This window comes from Arctopsyche grandis, chromosome 12, assembly GCF_051622035.1.
Source record: "Arctopsyche grandis isolate Sample6627 chromosome 12, ASM5162203v2, whole genome shotgun sequence".
In the NCBI taxonomy this organism is placed as follows: Eukaryota; Metazoa; Arthropoda; class Insecta; order Trichoptera; family Hydropsychidae; genus Arctopsyche; species Arctopsyche grandis.
In genome coordinates, this window is record NC_135366.1 from 20,217,969 (window position 1) to 20,235,919 (window position 17,951).

Genomic DNA, 17,951 nt, shown 5'->3' on the forward strand with positions numbered 1-17,951 from the left:
ACTAGTAGTCCGTTTACCCTAGTAATCACCGAACCATAGTGAACATAGAGTTGGCACGTGAACAATTTACATTTTTATTTTATTTCAATCAATTATTTAGCTAGCAAACGTGCACACAAGCTTAATTATTTGATTTTCAAGCAACAACACTATAAACGAGCATAATGATTATGTGTCTTGTAACAAAAGAGATCAATTTTACATCAAAATACATGCGTATTAAGCAAATGAAAAATTTCAGAATTATTAAATAAAGTGAAATCGTCGTACAATGATTTACTTACGTACAAAAATGTGTGATAATGTGCGTCCAAATGATAGGCCAAATTCGCCTCACAGTATTTGTTCTATAACTCGGGAAGTCCACACGGAACGGCTGCTCACTCGAGAGTGTTCAGTTCGCCAAGTGTACCTTTTTTTTAAAGGGCAGGTAGTCAAGCGTTTGGACATGCAGGTATACGAACCGGCCCGGCATTCCCCACAAACTCGTAATTCACCTAAAATATTATTTCCCACAAACTTACAGTATTAATGAAATTAGGCTCTTCCTATTAAATGAAACAAAATTACTATTTATATGAAACAAATTTTCTTTCAAAAGTCGAGCAGAGAAGTGGTATGATTCATTAAATTCTTTATGCATAGAAATAGTTTCATAAATGTAATTATCTATAGATATATTAAATTCTTAGAAAGGTCTTAAAAAAAGTATCCAATGTCATATTGACGGAGGCAGTCGGAAGAATAAAAATGTTAAGCTTCACATCTTTAAATTGTTGTTTCAAAGTTTTCGTCGTTTTTGTGTACAATTGTTTCTACTTACTTTTTCGGTTGGCAATTCTCGATACGCGTGTAGTAAGCTAGCTGTCATATTTTATAGGTTAAGTTAACTTATCTGTTATTGATATCAAAATGAAAGGAAACAATTCATTTGACGCTGAAAATTCTTTAAAAAACCCTATTATTGATGAAAAAGCGGTTTCGCTTGACAATAGCTACATCTTAAAAATGTGTGGAAACAGGTTGATCTATTTATATTACTTACATACATTACAAAAAATATTTCTGTTTGAGATTTTTTTACTAATATGTACCCAATTTATTATGTAAGTTCTGGAAAAGTCGCAGTAGCTCTCTCCGACTCGACGTGTGAGATATATTCATTCGACAATTCCTCCTTGAAGAAACTCGACAAACTCACCGATCCAATAAAAGGGATTTGCGACATTCGGTTTTCGCGACAGAACGATTCTACACTTTACATTGGCTCATCAGATGGAGGCATTAGAATGTGGGACACACGATCTGGAAATTCATGCTCGACAACATACGAAGGTAAATACACATATATATTATGTATATATCAAATATGAAACTATTTTATAATATGCTATAATTTTAAAATGATCTAAAATTTCAGAAGACCCTCAAACTAGAGAATCTGTGAAACCATTAATTTCTTTCGATATATCATGCAATGATAGAGTTCTTTGTGGCGGAACAGAAGTAGTGCAAAATGATGCATTCATGCTATTTTGGGATATTAGAAGTAAATCTTTATTAGGTGGTTATTGGAACTCTCATACTGATGACATAATGCAGGTACATATTGTATATTTATAAAATTGTGTACAACTATCATGCAAAATCTTACGGTGGTTTAATTTTATAGGTTCAATTTAGCTCACAACAACCAAATAAAGTGGTGAGCGGTGGTGTTGATGGTTTGATCAACGTCTTTGACATAAGTGAACAAACTGAAGACGACGCCTTGCAATATTCTTTGAGTACTGAATGTGCTGTAGATATAATCAACTGGATATCTGATGATGTTGTATCTTGTATTACCCAGAATATTGACGTCCAGTTTTGGAACGTCGATAGTGCCGATCAAATCAATACATTCACAAGGGAAGACATAGCTAAAGCTGCACAGGTAAATGTCATTTCTTTTCAAATAAGATTGTTATTTATGAAATTTTTAATCATTTGTTTTATAATTTTAGAATATAAATGTAGAAGATTGCTATATAGTCGATGTTTATAATACAAAAGAAAATATACCATTTTTAGTTACGGGTTCATATGCTGATGAAAGGTTGGTTTTTGACGATTATTATGGAGATATTGTATACTATAAAACTTACTAACAGAATTGACTTTTTCTAGGAAAGGATTGAAATTGCTTCAGGTAACTGACGATGGTTTAGTATTGAAATCAAATCTTGATAGCAATAAGCAAATCGTACGATGCAGCTGGTATGATCGTGAGGTAAATTTGCATCTAATTTTTCATTAAATATAATTATTTCGTGCAAATTACGGAAATTTATTAAATTTTAGAGTGAATTACTTGTATCCGGAGGCGAAATGGGAATTTTGAGCTTGTGGAAAAGTTTCGGTTTGAATACCAATGCGAAAAGCAAAACGGACTCTTCGTTACTAATGGGAATGAAAAAATTGAAGGTTCACAAAAATAAACCGTATTAAATTAATTGTATGTAAATTTGTTGTATAAATAATAAAAATGTATTTTTGAAATTTACATATATTATTATTTAGCTAACAGTATAAGCTCGGTGGTTGCGTTAATGGTAACCACCGATAGGTTTCTGGATTCAAGCCCTGGTTTGCTTCGATTGAAGAGAATTTATTTCAAGTATTTCTGCAGTGCTGCTGATCAGACTTGGATATTTGTAACTCCAAGTCGATCGCTTTCTATCAGAGTTTGCCAATTTATTTGATTTCATTGTTGAAAAGATTCCTCATCAAACTGGCAAAACCATCCTACTTACTATTTGAATATTGTTTTAAATTTATATATGTACAATTTTAATACCATAGGTGTCGCACAGGGGTAAACCTCGCAATGACTTATACGTATAAAAAATTATACACAGTGGCGGCTCGTCCTAATGGGCTGCCGGGCTGCAGCCCCTCCTATAAAATTCTAAGATATATATTTAATAATACATTTAATATTATATTTATTAATGATATTTTTTTTATTAGTTGGATGGACTTAACTATTGGGGCCTTCGACAGAGTAAATATTACTTACAATATCACCCATATCCAAAAGGGTGATATTGTAAGTAATGTTGACCGTTTTGAAGACCCCACTAACTTGTATGGTGACAGATGAATTAAAATGTTGCTGTACTGGCTGTAAAGTGTTACAGCGCCGAGCTGAACGCTGCGCAGCCCGGAGTTTCGGAACGAGAAAGAGAAAGAGCTATTTGCAACTGCAGATAGCTCTTTCTCTTTCACTCACTCTGCCATTTTGGGCTGGACAGTCGGCAGCCTTCGCCTTCGACATTCATCTGTCAGTTTGTTTAAGATTTCGTGCGCTTGATCTTACATTTGATTAGTTGAATCGCACGATCACAGCTTTATTCGTTTTCGTTACTCTTAATTGGTTGTGTACGAGCCCTCATCAAATCTTCGGTGAGTCGTTTTCATTTTGATAACAGCAAACTTTTTTCAAATCTGTTTAACTTTTTCTCGTAATTTTTTATTTAAATATATTAAGATTTTTTTTCTTTTAAAAATGGAAGAACAAAAGAATTCAGTAAAATATTTACAAAATTTGCACTTTTCGCGACTAGAACTTACCGAAAAAGTCGCTATAAAAGCATTAGGCTGCCTCACGCCCAATTTAATTATTTCACAGCCTGCAACTAGTAGATCTTTTAGTTACTCGCGAAAATTTAATCCAGACATTTATAAAAAATACAATTGGTTAACGAGATGTACAGAAAAAAACGTGTTATTTTGTTATCCGTGTCTTTTGTTTGGAGGCGAGTCTCCAGGCGAAGCATCTTGGACGAAAACAGGAGTTATTGACTTAAAACATTTAAACGATAAATTTAAAAACACGAGGGAAGTGTCGAACACTTAAAAAATTTGTGTAATCTCACGATTTTGGGAAGCTTGTCGGCGGGAAATAGATAAGCATAACGAAAACGTAAAAAAAAAATCGGGATGTTTTATTTAAAATTATTGATTGCGTTAAATTTTGCGGTAAATTTGAAATGCCAATGAGGGGACACGATGAAACAGATAATTCAAAAAATCCAGGAGTTTTTCGGGGGCTTCTAGAATATTCACAAAATTTCGACGATTCTTTAAAAAAACATTTTCAAACTTCTTCGGTTTTAAAGGGACATCAAAAACTATTCAAAATTAACTTTTAGATTGTATTTTGAACGTGTGTAGGGAACAAATAAGTGCTGAAATAAAAAAAAACAACTTATCTAGCTGTTATGGCAGATGAAACAACCGATGTATCGATGCATTGTCAACAGGTTAATGTTTTTCGTTACGAATTAGGGGGTTAAGTTTTTGAAAGGTTTTGGGGTTTTTTTTAATCCACGTCGCGAAACCAGCAAGAACGATTTTTTTTAGCAATCTTACTGGAGTACCAGCGTATTTTTCGAAATCTTCATCGCGTTTGGACGCACCCCTTTAATGGGTGGTGAATTTTGCTAGTTTTTTTTTCAATAATACTTAAATCCACATGTAAGTGGTCGTACGCCAAAAATTGTGCTTATTTTGTCCTGTTATGACGTGATAGAATAATTATGGTGAAATTTTTTAGACATATTTTCAGTGCAGCCCCGCCACTAAAAATTATCACGAGCCGCCACTGATTATACATGTAGGTGTAAATTTCCAAGTGATTAGTCCAGTTCGTTTACGAATACAGTAGAACCTCGATTATCCAAATTGTTAAAAACAAACACAAATTTTACGATTTTGCTGCTTTGAAATGCATACCATAAAAATTCGAAAATAAGACCGAGAAATGAGTCATTTGTTTTCAAAATTCAATACTCGTTGTTTCTTGGACGATTTTTCTTGAAAATTTGATCGCGATTAAGTATTTATTTTTAATATTACCAATATGCAAAAGAAAACGTGTTGTATTATCATTAAAAGACAAATTAGATATAATCAATGCTTTAAAAAGCGGTGTCTTAGGACGTTTTTTGTCAAATATATATGTTGTTGGAACGTCAAAGATCTCGGATATTAGACGTTCCTGATGATTATTACATTTTTATTTTATTATACAACATCAATAAATCAAGCACACTCGTCTAACAGATTGCTCCAAAGCGACGAGTGTGCTAAAAAGATTAAGAAAGGACAAAAGGAAAAAAGTATATGAAATTTTATAATTAAAAATACTTAAATAAAGAAAAGATAAATAAATAAACATGATAAAAAAAAATCATAACTAAACAAACTAACTCAACCTTTCTAAATGGTCGCGACTTCCGTAACTTAGGAAGTGGTGCGGAGAATGAAGAGAGATGTGACAAATGTCAATGGCACCATCCAGTGAATTTAAGAAACGGAGGCCACGAGGAATGGGAGAATAACTATAAGCCACAGTTCTAGCCAGAGTGTGAAAAAGGGGACGATGGCGGGTCCGTATCACACTCTCCGGAGCATGAAGGCCCAATTCAGCCAGGATAGACGGACAGGAGATATAGCCTCTAAATATAGAAAACAAGAACTTGATGAGGGTAACACTCCTCCTGTGTTCAAGGGAAGTGTAGCCGACCATACCCATGACGAATTGTGAAGGAAATAAGAAAGGTAAATCCCATATTGCTCCTTATAAAACAGTCGGAGAAATCGTCTTTGGATAAGTTTAAGTTTCATAGATAGAGATTTAGTGGAAGGATTCCAGATCATAGAGGCGTATTCCAAGATACTCCTAACTAGAGCATTGGTTCCAAAACAGCGGGATTATGGTAGTGTCGAGAATTACGAAAGACAAACCCAAGCATTCGTGATGCAGAGCAACACACAGAGTCAATATGATCAGAGAAATTTAGGTCACTCTGGAATGCAACCCCAAGATCAACAGTAGAATCGATCCAGTTCAATAAAGAGTTACCAGCAAGATATGGAAAGGTACGATCGGGGATAGATCTGGATCTGGAATAACACATAACCTTGCATATAAAAAACAAAGTGAAAAAATTATGAAGTTTACTGATTCTCTAATGTCAGAAGATGGAAGCTCAGAGCGTAAGGTTATGAATAAATCAGAATATGAAGAAGTCGTAGATTGTATTTCTATATGGTTCATTCAAAGACGATTGTCTGGAAAGCCAATATCTGGTTCTTTATTGTATGAAAAGTATTTGCGATTTGGCAGCTTCAAAAAGAAGAACTAACTTTAAGCAAAAATCTGAAGTGGTAACAGTCAAAAGTTATTGTGGCGGCTCGCTATACGACATGGTCGAGTTTGGTCACCTTCCTGCGAGTGAGGACCAACTCGATTGTGTTTGGAGTAAGCTACCTCACTCTGCCTTCAGCTGTCATAAATAAAACACGTGCATTAACATGCCAGTCGTCTCATTCGTCCATCCCCTATATTATCTTCAAATAAACTCATTAGGTATCGCATGAAACTTTTAGCTGCCAAAACGACAAGTATTTAAAGGGGAAATCGTATGGAAACCACACATATAATCACGCTAATATTAAAAATATTGCAACTCAGATTAAGTATACATATGTATGTACATAGAGGATGAGAAAAATGGTTGAGAATATTTATGCCTAATAGTTTGTACATGAACGAGCAAGTTCTTTTTCGTACACTATAGCTGGCCAGATTGGTTTGTGTATGAACAAACTAGTATGTTCATTAACAAACGAAATGTACCTTTGGACTGGAACTTATCCACATTTAGACCAGTGGCCGACAATCTTCGAGATGACTGGGTAAATTATTTAAGTTTTGTAAAGTTTATATGGGTAGAAATTGGAATTTAGATTTTGGGAAATTATTCAAAACACTTTTATTTATGTAACATATTAAATTAATTTTATTAGAGACAAATATTGGCTTTATTGTCAGTGAAATTGTAGGTATTTAAAAAAAGATCATTAAAAACATTTAGTTTTGATATTTTTTACAACAAAATTGCTGATGCATATTTCTTCATGGGAAACTTATAATGTTGCTGTATTTTCTGGTGAAGGTTTTATGCAGATCGCTTGCCAGAAAGCAAATGTTCTGATTGGTCCGAGTGTATTAATCTCTGGATTATCTCGGAGTTCAGCCAAAGAAGGTACAAGATTCACTGCCAGAGTCTCATAAACATACCCGTTAGATGAGGCATTTAAGGAAATTATTAATATAAAGATGAAAACTACAATTTTTACAATTTCACATTAGTGAAATGGCGTATAACACATATTTAATAACTATATTATGATACAGAGATTTGAAAACACTAAAAACTGCCTGGGTTTGGAGCTTTTATGTATTTATCATCGCCTTTCAAGATACCCTCTTTAATTTGTCTTGCTCTCTCTGTTTTCATAGCCTGAAAAGAATTTAAATATATATATTAATAATAAATATTTGACACAAGTGGCTAGAAAATTTGATGTAAATAGGTTATTATATTATCAGGGTCGGCACGTCGTGTTTTTCTTGTATGATGAACGTTTGGTGCCCCCCCCATCAAATTTTATTTTAATTAAAAATCTATACCTTATAAGAATATAAGAGTGGTTCTAAGTATTTTTGAAGTCATGAAAATGAATAAAAATAAAAGAATATTAAATTGAAATGGATAACCATTATTTCTTAATACGAAATTATACATATAAGCTGTGTTGTGCTGCAAGTGAAAATTTTTGTTAATTCAATTCGTCTTTTAATTGAATATACAGGTTTTTCATTCCAAATAGATTCTTTTACATATCAAATTGACCCTTTTTCATTTCAAATTGAAATTAAATGAAAAAGGTTTAATTTCAAATGAAAAAAGGGTCAATTTGAAATGAATAAGGATCAATTTGAAATGAAAAAGGGTCAACTTGGAATGAAAAACCTTTCAATATCGAGAAATATTTTTTTCTTGATTGTTTAAAACATTATTTATATTAACTTTGGCCAAGGATTTGAAGGTAAAAGATCAAGCAATATTATTATCTATTGAAATTATTCCCAAAACGTGCAAAAAAAAAAGTTCTCTATATCTGTCTTGGAAACTGAAACAAGTCAATTGTAATCCCAATGAATCAGTTCATTTTGAAATTGTTCTTTAAGGTTGTTGTTCGATGTTGGGAAAAAGCGAACGAACAACTTACTCAAATAAGTCCAACTGTAACTTATAAATATGTAAATTAAATACATAATAGAGAAATGATAATATAGACGGTGGGGGGTACTTTGTTCAGTCACATTGCATAAACTTTTCGTTTGAAAATGATCTCATATATATTTTGGCTGGCTTTTATTTTGCAGCGCCAGTGTTCTTCGCACGCTTTGCCTCGGACCTGATTATTGGGAAGTGCCCAGGTTAACTTACAAGTACACGTTTTATTTGTTTGCTCTTGTGAACACATTCATCAAAGTCATGTAGCAAATCGGCACACTTAAGTGCACCCCGTTGCATCCCGTACGCCTCTAGACATTCCATGGTCTTCAATTCAAGTGTGGCACATTTTCCAAAATCTTGTTGGTTGATAACATTGGGAGCGATATCTGTGACGGGGTTCCTAAAAAACGGAGACAGAGACATCGCTGCTCACTCTGAAATCATTTACAACTAAGTGAATGTACTGCAAAAAATTGATTAAAAGATTTTTTTTAAATGTATACAAAAAATACATAAACCTAAAAATGCTATTTGACTTCTGTCAAATGAGGGAACGATCTATATTTGGCAGTTTTTAAATCAATTTTTTTTTTTCAAATTCTTCATATGCAATTAATGTGATGATGTGATTTTTAAAAACAATAATATAATTGGAAAGGCAGATAATTGAACTTAATTTGCCTCTTTTTTTCTACTAATGTAATTGTTTTTAGGTTAATTACGTAAGGGTTTTTCAATCGGTTATATGAAAAAAGCCTAGCAAAATGTGACTCCGATTTCATGCAATTAAGATAATTTTATTTAGAAAGTCATATAATATCACACGATAAACCTTTTACAACTGGATCCAGGATAATAGATCGACGACGTTTGCCGTAACAGAGTTAAATATGACCAGTACTGAATGACATTTATGGACATACATTTGTCAAATATATTCTTTGCTTAGATAATTTAGTAATAAGCTTACAGTGTGGTAAATTTGTTTTTATTTTTGTTTATCTACTGTAATTATCGATGCTTTGAGGAGAAACACCATTAAGCTATTTTAATTTTTTTTTGATAATATTTCTTTTAACACATTCCGCCCGGCGCATGATTTCATACATTTGCCCATGTGGCGGCACTGTCACGCGTATCGGCACCCAATTACGGGTGACAGCATTAAATCACTTTATATAATGAGTTGTCCCTAAATCTTTAGAGCTTTATAGGAATTTTAGTGTTGGGGTGTTAAATAAAGTGGAACCGTAAAATTATAGACTGCTATAGCATTATCCGCGTGGCCACCGGTGGTACACGCCGGGTTGAACGTGTTAATATCCAAATATCGTGCTGCTGGCATAAATCTGGTACCCACATAACTTTTCCGGTTCGGTGATTACTAGTCAAATGTGAACTGCTCACAGGACATCCGGTCGCTTTAGATTGGTCACAAGTGATCACCCGTCACACTCAAACTGGTGACGCCCTAAAATCGGTCACGAGAAAACTGGTTGACCAATTTTAGGGTGTGACCAGTTTTAGTGTGACGGGTGATCACGTGTGACCGATCTAGAGCGACCGGTTGTCCTGTGACTGGTTTACACATGACTAGTAGTCCGTTTACCAACTTTTCCTTTACCAAGCAAAAAAAAATCCAGTTCTGCCCAAGCGGGTTCTACCCCGGATTATTTTCGTCAAAAACGGATTTATTTGATTACAAAGTATTGAAGAATTTCTATAGCATTTTAGAATGTTTGACAGAGGAAAGAAATACGTCATGCTACAAAAACATAAATGTGGGGTCTGCTTATATCCTACTTGAGTAAGCGACTTGCAAATCAAGTAAAGTGGAGATGCTTAGCAATTTTTTTTAACTTTCGTCAGCAAAATTTTCATTCGAGTATTTTTAATATTGCAAATTTCCGAATACACGAGAATCATTTATTGGAAAATAGCATTACAACTAAAAGTAATAAGCGTCAGTGATTTTAGAGTTTGAGCAAGTATACATATTCCATTATTATACGCGTTCTATTATTGTATTTGTTTTATTTTATTTTCTTCTTTTTTTGTTTAGTCATAGTGACGATTTGGAACTCCTGTGTAATGTGGCAACATTATAATCTAATATATAATTTTGAAAGAGACTTTGTATATGAGGTTTGTTGGGAACATCGAAAACAAATCAAAGCTTTTATGACAACGATATCGATATCGTTGAATATTATTTTTTTCGATAAAAAAAATTTTATAATAAAAAAAATGAATGTTCACTATTAGATTGTTTTGCCATGTTTAAGCTGTTTATACTATAAATACTGAGCGAAGCCGGGTAAAACCACTAGTAAACAAATAAATATATGTACAATATAATTTCAGAATATTGGGACGTTTGAAACCTCTAAAATCAACCAATCACTTGACATAAGAAAAAAAATGTCATTTGCGAAATAGAAGTAGGTACATAGATTAAGACAAAGCCAGTTTTTATATTTTTGTATAAATTTATTTCACACTTGTGTTCCATAAAAATTCTGTAATACTTTATATGAATATGAAAAAAAAAATCAAACGAGATTAATAAAAAATTCAATTTCCATATTTTTCAATGAATCCCAAGCATTTATCGGGATTGAAGAAAAACATGTTGTTGTGGGGCGATTCTTTCTGACTGACGGCTTTTATTATCTCTTGTCCGAGTACTCCGCCTACAATCGCACAAGCAGGAGAGACTTCGGCAAACACGTTGCATAGACAAGAATTGGGAACAAATTCAACAGGAACTCCACAATCCTTCAAAATATCGTTCCGTAGAGAGAGCAAAGTTTGGTAGTCTTCATCTCTTCTTTCGGGATCAGGATCTCGACCATTTTGTGTACGAAAACGTAGAAGAACTAAAAATATAAAAAAAAATTAAATTCAATTTCAATAAACATATACAAATAGTCTGCGATAATTCATACAGGTTGTATGAGACGGAAGAATAATTGTAAATATACCTCTTGTGACAAAATATGACGGATCTCCTTTGCGTAATCTGCTCGAATATTCTTTTTCTGTCCAATCCACTTCAAAAGCCGCTGCCAGAGGTACAAACGTAGCCGTTTGTCGAACCGTTGTTGTTATAGTTTGGGGTTTTTCTTTGGTTGGCAAACCGTCTGACTTATGCTTAGCAGCCTTGTGTTGAATCACATCTCTAAATGAAAAAAAAAACAAATCAAGTCAAACATAAGTAATGTACAAGACTTTCAATAGATACACATTACTTACTCGGCGTATTCGTGAATTTGAAGATCGGCAAACGTATACCCAAACATTCCCCATACTTGTCCGCAGAAGAATTTCACACTGGCCGAGCGACATATATTATTAATTCTGACGAGCTGATTCAAGGGACAGTCGGTCACGCAGACAACTTCAAAATTAGAGAAGAAAGAATCTGAAAGCTCAGCCACGGGAGTGGTATCGACTGTGACAGCAACCATGGGATTCAGAGCTTGAGCGCGCTCTTGAGAAGCTTCAGCCCGCTGAAACGTAAACGCAAATTCAATTCCTATGTATTGGAAGAGTTAGATTTTGTATAGGAAATACACAGCTGCTTACATTAGTTCCGATCTTGTCAGGCGGAGCTAAGAACTGAGCGAAAGAATCAATCTGGGAGAGTGGCTGACTGTCGAGCAAGGTGACACTTTTGACACCGGCGAGTATAATATTCTTTGCAATTTCAGCACCAAATCCTTTCAAGCCAATCAACAGAATGCGAGCTCCACGTAGTCTGAAAAACAATCAAAAAGTTCACGTCAGTATCGTATTTATAAATTATTCTCTCCAAATGATATTGACATTTTATTATGTTTTATAACCGTTACAAGATTGTTTCTATTTTGTTTCGAAAAGTGTCATATTTCTTCCTGTGGTATGATATGTTACGGAAATTTGACTCGGTGTTTGGAATATTTCTTTCAAATGCAATCAGAAATACAACACTACAAGATAAGACGAAACAACAACAAAAAAATTGCTATGACGTAATTTATAATCATATTTCTCAAATATCTCTTATGGAAATACAAAAATAATCTTTATGTAAAACATTCTCTGTAGAGTTTGCAAAAACTTATTTATTCGTTTAAAAATATTAACTCATAAGATAAAATTTAAAAAGTCCACCACTGAGGAAGTAATTTGTCGGCACTATTCTTTCTCCTCGTAAACAAGCTTTCATCGATTAAGCTTTTGCCTCATATCTTCACATGTTAAGTTCTCCAGTAATTAACCCTTTGAGTGCTGACGTCTTTTCTGTTGAAAGTCCATCACGCTGAAAATTTTGCCAACACTTCCAACTAGAATTATTATGAAATCCAATAGAAAGTAGGTATAAAAATTGTAGCTCATCCAAACAAACCCTAGATCACTACCGTCGAGGATTTCGAGTTTTGTAAAGGTGTGTTTAGACTCTCTAATATATCTTGCAATAATATAAAATAAACAAAAGAAGTCTATTAATGAATGTATTTTTCCAAAACCAGTTTCATCTTCTTGAGTGTTGTTAAAATGTAATAATCTTGTTTATTTTTTACTTACTCAAAAACTAATGCCTATTGGGGTATTTCAGGCTCATGGAATTGTTCAGCACTCAAAGAGTTAATATCTTGGTTATACCTAATTCCTCTTTGCACAATTCGATCAACTTTAACTTTTTGGCCTAACAATATAAGAAATGAACGGCTGTAATCGTTTGGTAAACCGGTAGACGACTGTATAAGCCGAACCAATTTCCACGTCGGTTGTTGACTCTCTTCCGACAAGACAATTAGACCTACATTTCATGTTTTCTTGCATACAGCATCCTCACAGACAAGATTCCTCTCTATTCTAAAAATAATCTTCGGTAGAGTAATAATTCTATTTTTAAGTAAGAAAGAAATATCTATCGTTGACCAAACCGCGCAAAATGGCAAAGTTTCAAAACAAACGGAAGAATGTAGAAATTTCGCCTGAATCATTAGCGAAGTGAAACATATATAAAGCCTTGTAAAAAAATTCACCAGATAACGGGAAAGTACCGTTTTTTATTCATCACCTCCGGCAACCATAACTGTACTAATAAAACCAATAATGTTTTGGAGGAGATAAATTTCAGTGGTAAAATCTGAAATACTAACTACTTAATTAGAATAGGCTTGTAAAAAATGTTGTTTTTTAAATAGTCTATAAATACAATGTTTCATTTATATAATATCGACATACATATGTACGTCACAGCTAAAACACTGCCATCAAAATGTAGGAATATAATATCGAAAGAAAAAAACTTGTATATATAGTGTTTGCTACCAATGTTCCTAGGTAAATTAGTCTCCGAGCATTTAGCGCCATCTATTGAAAATTTATTTATTTAATTTTTCTATTGTTTATATGTAGGTAGGTAGGTAGTTTTAGCCATTTTTTTTTGATATTAAAACAATGATATTTCATCGGGTACAACACTAGTTGTATACGATTGCCCAGATTTGCCGTCTTCTCAACAGAATTCCATACAAAAGTGTCTGAATACTTTCTTTAACAGTTTGTTTACTTTTAGAACTACATACATACATATACATTTCTTTAATTTTTTTTTAATATTTTTTGTCAATTGTTTTTTTGTAATACATGCGTGTATTTAGTATTAATCGTATTTGGTATTATAGTATAGTATATAGTATTATCTAGTATTGGAATGAAAATAATCATGCTTTTCACTTGAATGATTTCATTGCATTATTTTTCCTCTATATATATATAGTAGAAGTTTTACCCGGCTTTGCTCGTTATTTGTAATATAAACCGCTTAAAAATGGCCGATCTCATATTAACAATTTATTTGAATATTCATTTGTTTTTGTTTTATTAAATTTAACGTCACGGATTCGCCTCCAATTCAGTCTACGCCCCGGCATCCCCCGGGGCGAAGGCCCGTCCCTCGTCCCCACGCCGTTGTGGAAGTTTTGATTTGTTTACAAAGTTACGAACCAACAATACATATATACAAAGTCTATTTGGAAATGATACATTAGGTATATGTTATTCTGATTGATATACAATCACAACTAACAGAGGGATAGGCGAGTAAAATATTTGAAACATTTGAACATGATTGAAAGCAGTCAAGTGCATACGACGAAAAGTCATAACAATAAACAAAACAAAGTAAAAAAGCTTAAACGAAAGCGAGCATAGGGAGAGTGGTAGTCTGACGTTTGGGAAGTCGGCGTCTGACGTTTGAGGTTATGTGCGATAATGGAGTCATGTTTGCGAGCGAAGTGCGCGTCAAGTGAAGTGGGGTGAGGTGAGTGGGTGGGGTGGGGTGAAGTGAGAGACCTCTTTTGCGAGTCGAGGCCCCAGAGTCGGATCTGCCTGTCGTAGAGTTCGGCCTCCGCCTCGCTGAGGTCTGTCTTCTCGCTCTCCACCATCTCGGCGCCTCGGATTAGTAAATGAATGGTGTCGGTGTCGGTATCGGCGTCTGTCTGCGTGGGTTCGCCCGCGGACCGCAACTGCGACTGCGACTGCAACTGCAACTGCAACTGCAACTGCAACTGCTACTGCACGCTGTTATCGCGATCGCTATTCGGGCAACTTCAGTTTGAAATCAAAGAAGCGGGACGCCGGCGGCCGCAAGTGGACGGTGCTGCCACCTTGCTTTGGCGACCTGCTGATTTGCACTGCTGCCACTACACGCGCTCCACTCCACTCTGCATTCCCCTTTCTTCTTTCGACTCTTTTAAGGTCTGTTCATACCTAGTCAGCACGTACCGACTTCAGCAGGTATCCGGCCGTACGAAAAGTATTCTTTGGTACATTTTGTATGGGTATATTCATACCGACCGTCACGTTTACGCCACGGCAGGCTTACAGCAGTACCCGACATTTCCTGTTCATACCTTACAGCAACATCCGTCAACGTATCGTATCCGTTTTTTTGACCATCGTGGAAATATACACTCGAATTACGTGCCATGAGTCTTCCGCTTTGCTGTTTTGGACCAATTATCGCGATAGTGACAGTTGACAGCTGTTCAATCTTTCAACATGGTTTTGGGGCAAATATTTAAAAAAATTTTGTCCATCATCCACAAGCTCCTTATACAGTGTCCAAAACTCTCCTTCGATTTTTTTTATTTTTTAACATGGGATGCACATCAAAACGTCTCCGTGCTTTTTTATTGCCTTCTTGAGCTTCTTCTTCCAACAACAACGCGATTATACATAATTTTTCGTTCGATAAACGCCGACACATTTTTGTCTGACTTGTATTCTGACGCGTAGCTACGAATGCACGTGTATGCATTCATATTGTAAGTACTCGACAATACGACGTAAGCAATATTGCGCCGTATCGTCATGACCTGTAATGTATAAGTAAGCCGATTTTGCCTTGCACTCGGCCAAAGTGCTGTGACCGTGACGTGACCGCGACGTGTAGGTAAATATAAATAGAAATGTAATAAAATGACATATTTGAAACGGAGTCGTGCAGTGCTGAAGCTGTGCAGTGCTGTTAAGTATGAACAGACCTTTAATATCTGTTCATACCTATCCAGCACGACCCGTATCCTGCAGGTGTCTTGCAAGTGCGGATAGTATTCTTTGGTACATTATATGGACGTATTCATACTCCATTCGCGAATGCGCATTTACCCATTCATGCCATTGATGTATAATACACTAGATAGGCCCTGACGTGTGATTTTGGTCGGAAATCTTGTTTTCACTAACTGAGGGGTGCGGGGGGTTTAACTATCGGGGAAGTTGGGAAAAAAAAAGGTTTTTTTCCCTACGACGCAGCGGTACCTACCTACCTACTGAGAGAAACCGTGCATGCGCCATGTATTTTGCATGCGCCAAAAGGGAGACCAGTATAAAGTGTGAGGGCGGATCTATGTGTATTATATATCTACGATTCATGCGCGTCAATATAGAATGTACTAAAGAATGGTTCGGTGATTACTAGTCAAATGTGAACCGATCACAGGACAACCGGCCGCTCTACATAGATCGGTCACACGTGATCACCCGTCACACTAAAACTGGTCACACCCTAAAATCGGTCAATCAGTTTTCTCGTGACCGATTTTAGGGTGTGACCAGTTTTAGTGTGACGGGTGATCACGTGTGACCGATCTAGAGCGACCGGTTGTCCTGTGACTAGTTCACATATGACTAGTAGTCCGTTTACCCTAATGAATACTGTCCGTACTTGCAGGATACTTGCAGGATTCGGGTCGTGCTGGATAGGTATGAACAGACCTTTATGCGTACGTCTCCATTTCAGTGGTTTAAAACTGGTGACTATATGGTTTTTATTTTGGTTTTGTGCCGTGCAACTTTGGCAAAAACTACGGCTGTCACACTCGTTAAAATAGCACAATTCGTTTTTTATAGTGTGGCGGCTCGCTATATGACATGGTCGAGTTCGGTCACCTTCCTGCGAGTTGGGACCAACTCGCCCGTGTTAGTCGCTACCACACTCAATGCAGTGCCGCCTAGTGCGGTCTAAACTTTTGTACCAACTCTGATGTGCTGCGGTGTATCGCTACAGCTCAGTATCGCCTAGTGCGGTCAGACCTTAAAGTCAACGATCTAAATCAGATTGTGTTTACGTAATCTGTTTTTTTATACCTGAAGGGCAGGGGTGGCTCGTGACTGTAAGAATGACTTGAATTAAAGTATTTTTATCAGTATTTAAATATGGAAGGTCAGTATTTATATTAAATGGCCGCTATTTATACTTCTTAACTCTTGTCAAGTCACCAACAATATTACAAATTCTTTGATTTTTAGGTGAGGAGAAATTTGTGTGAGGCAGTGTCCCGGTTGCCCTTAAATACGAGCCGCCCCTGCTGTAGAGTATATGTACATATATAGACATCTTACATATACATAATTATGTAAGATGTCTATATGCAGTGGCGGACTGGCCATACAAGCGAACATGCCCGATGGCATGTGGGCCCCACTATCTGTTAGAAAATATGGGCCCTCAGTAAAATTAAATAACTTTTTATTAAATTAACTCATCAACCAGCGATTTAAATTAAGTTCATACTTTAAAAATAACATTTGATTATACTTCGACGATATAGTAAGATTTAAATACACAATTTTAAACAGTTTCCATCCACACATCCATGTATATAGAAATATAGGATAGGGGACCCCTCCCCAAAATCCCGATTTTCGATTAACATTAATTGAAAATATTATGCATTTTTTTCAGGGACGTAATTTGGTGGGGGGCATAGGAGGGCACTCAACCCCCTAAGTTAAGGAATAGTGTGAATTTAGAAAATATTATGAATTTAATGATTAATGAGATTCTATGGATCTATGAATGCTACGTTTATTTCTTATGTATGTTACTTTTGGGTAACTAATAAAATAATCGCTGCCATGTGCTTTGAAAAAAAAAATTATTTTGGTTTTTAAGTGGTATGCCGTGGGTAAAATTCTTAGAAATTGTTCATTCTATAGAAAGGTCCCCTTTACTTTATTTCGCCTCAAAAACAGATGTGTAACGTTTATTTTTTCAAAAGTTTGTATATTTTTTGTTTTCAAGAAAGATTTTAAATTAATATTTTACTGAATCGGTTCAATCACAATTGATTTTATTTTTTGTCGTATTTTTATTTTATGTATTTGCAGACGTCCATTCTCTCACGAAACAACGAATGAGATGAATTTAAACTTCATGTGTAACAGATTCGGTCCAAAAAAAGTTTTAGTTATTTAATAAAATTGCTTTCTGACCAATACCTTATCAAATTTAGTACACAAAGAATACAAATA

At 35.1% G+C, this 17,951-nt stretch overlaps 3 protein-coding genes across 8 annotated transcripts; 1 reads left to right on the forward strand and 2 right to left on the reverse strand.

Moving 5' to 3' along the window:
• Window positions 1-821: 821 nt before the first annotated feature.
• On the forward strand, window positions 822-2,548 carry LOC143920270 (WD repeat-containing protein 89). 2 transcript variants are annotated; one of them, XM_077443076.1, is made up of 7 exons: window positions 822-1,022; window positions 1,112-1,335; window positions 1,421-1,602; window positions 1,673-1,936; window positions 2,007-2,098; window positions 2,170-2,272; window positions 2,344-2,548. In XM_077443076.1, exons 1-7 carry the CDS (start codon window positions 913-915, stop codon window positions 2,488-2,490), a joined length of 1,122 nt encoding a protein of 373 aa, XP_077299202.1. In that variant the 5' UTR covers window positions 822-912; the 3' UTR covers window positions 2,491-2,548. The 2 variants fall into 2 exon arrangements, with proteins under 2 accessions (XP_077299202.1, XP_077299203.1); XM_077443077.1 differs by having other exon boundaries at window positions 1,424-1,602; window positions 2,344-2,544.
• Window positions 2,549-6,394: 3,846 nt separating this feature from the next.
• On the reverse strand, window positions 6,395-9,059 carry ND-15 (NADH dehydrogenase (ubiquinone) 15 kDa subunit). 5 transcript variants are annotated; one of them, XM_077442512.1, is made up of 3 exons: window positions 8,971-9,059; window positions 8,349-8,572; window positions 6,395-7,355 (listed from the first exon to the last, which is right to left on the reverse strand). In XM_077442512.1, exons 2-3 carry the CDS (start codon window positions 8,559-8,561, stop codon window positions 7,263-7,265), a joined length of 306 nt encoding a protein of 101 aa, XP_077298638.1. In that variant the 5' UTR covers window positions 8,562-8,572; window positions 8,971-9,059; the 3' UTR covers window positions 6,395-7,262. The 5 variants fall into 5 exon arrangements, with proteins under 5 accessions (XP_077298638.1, XP_077298641.1, XP_077298639.1 ...); XM_077442515.1 differs by having other exon boundaries at window positions 6,831-7,355; window positions 8,964-9,030; XM_077442513.1 differs by having other exon boundaries at window positions 6,831-7,355; window positions 8,657-9,030.
• A 1,139-nt stretch (window positions 9,060-10,198) lies between these two features.
• Window positions 10,199-14,829, reverse strand: Aos1 (SUMO1 activating enzyme subunit 1). Its single transcript, XM_077441981.1, has 5 exons — window positions 14,487-14,829; window positions 11,727-11,898; window positions 11,394-11,650; window positions 11,123-11,319; window positions 10,199-11,017 (listed from the first exon to the last, which is right to left on the reverse strand). Exons 1-5 carry the CDS (start codon window positions 14,576-14,578, stop codon window positions 10,713-10,715), a joined length of 1,023 nt encoding a protein of 340 aa, XP_077298107.1. The 5' UTR covers window positions 14,579-14,829; the 3' UTR covers window positions 10,199-10,712.
• Between the last annotated feature and the right edge of the window lie 3,122 nt (window positions 14,830-17,951).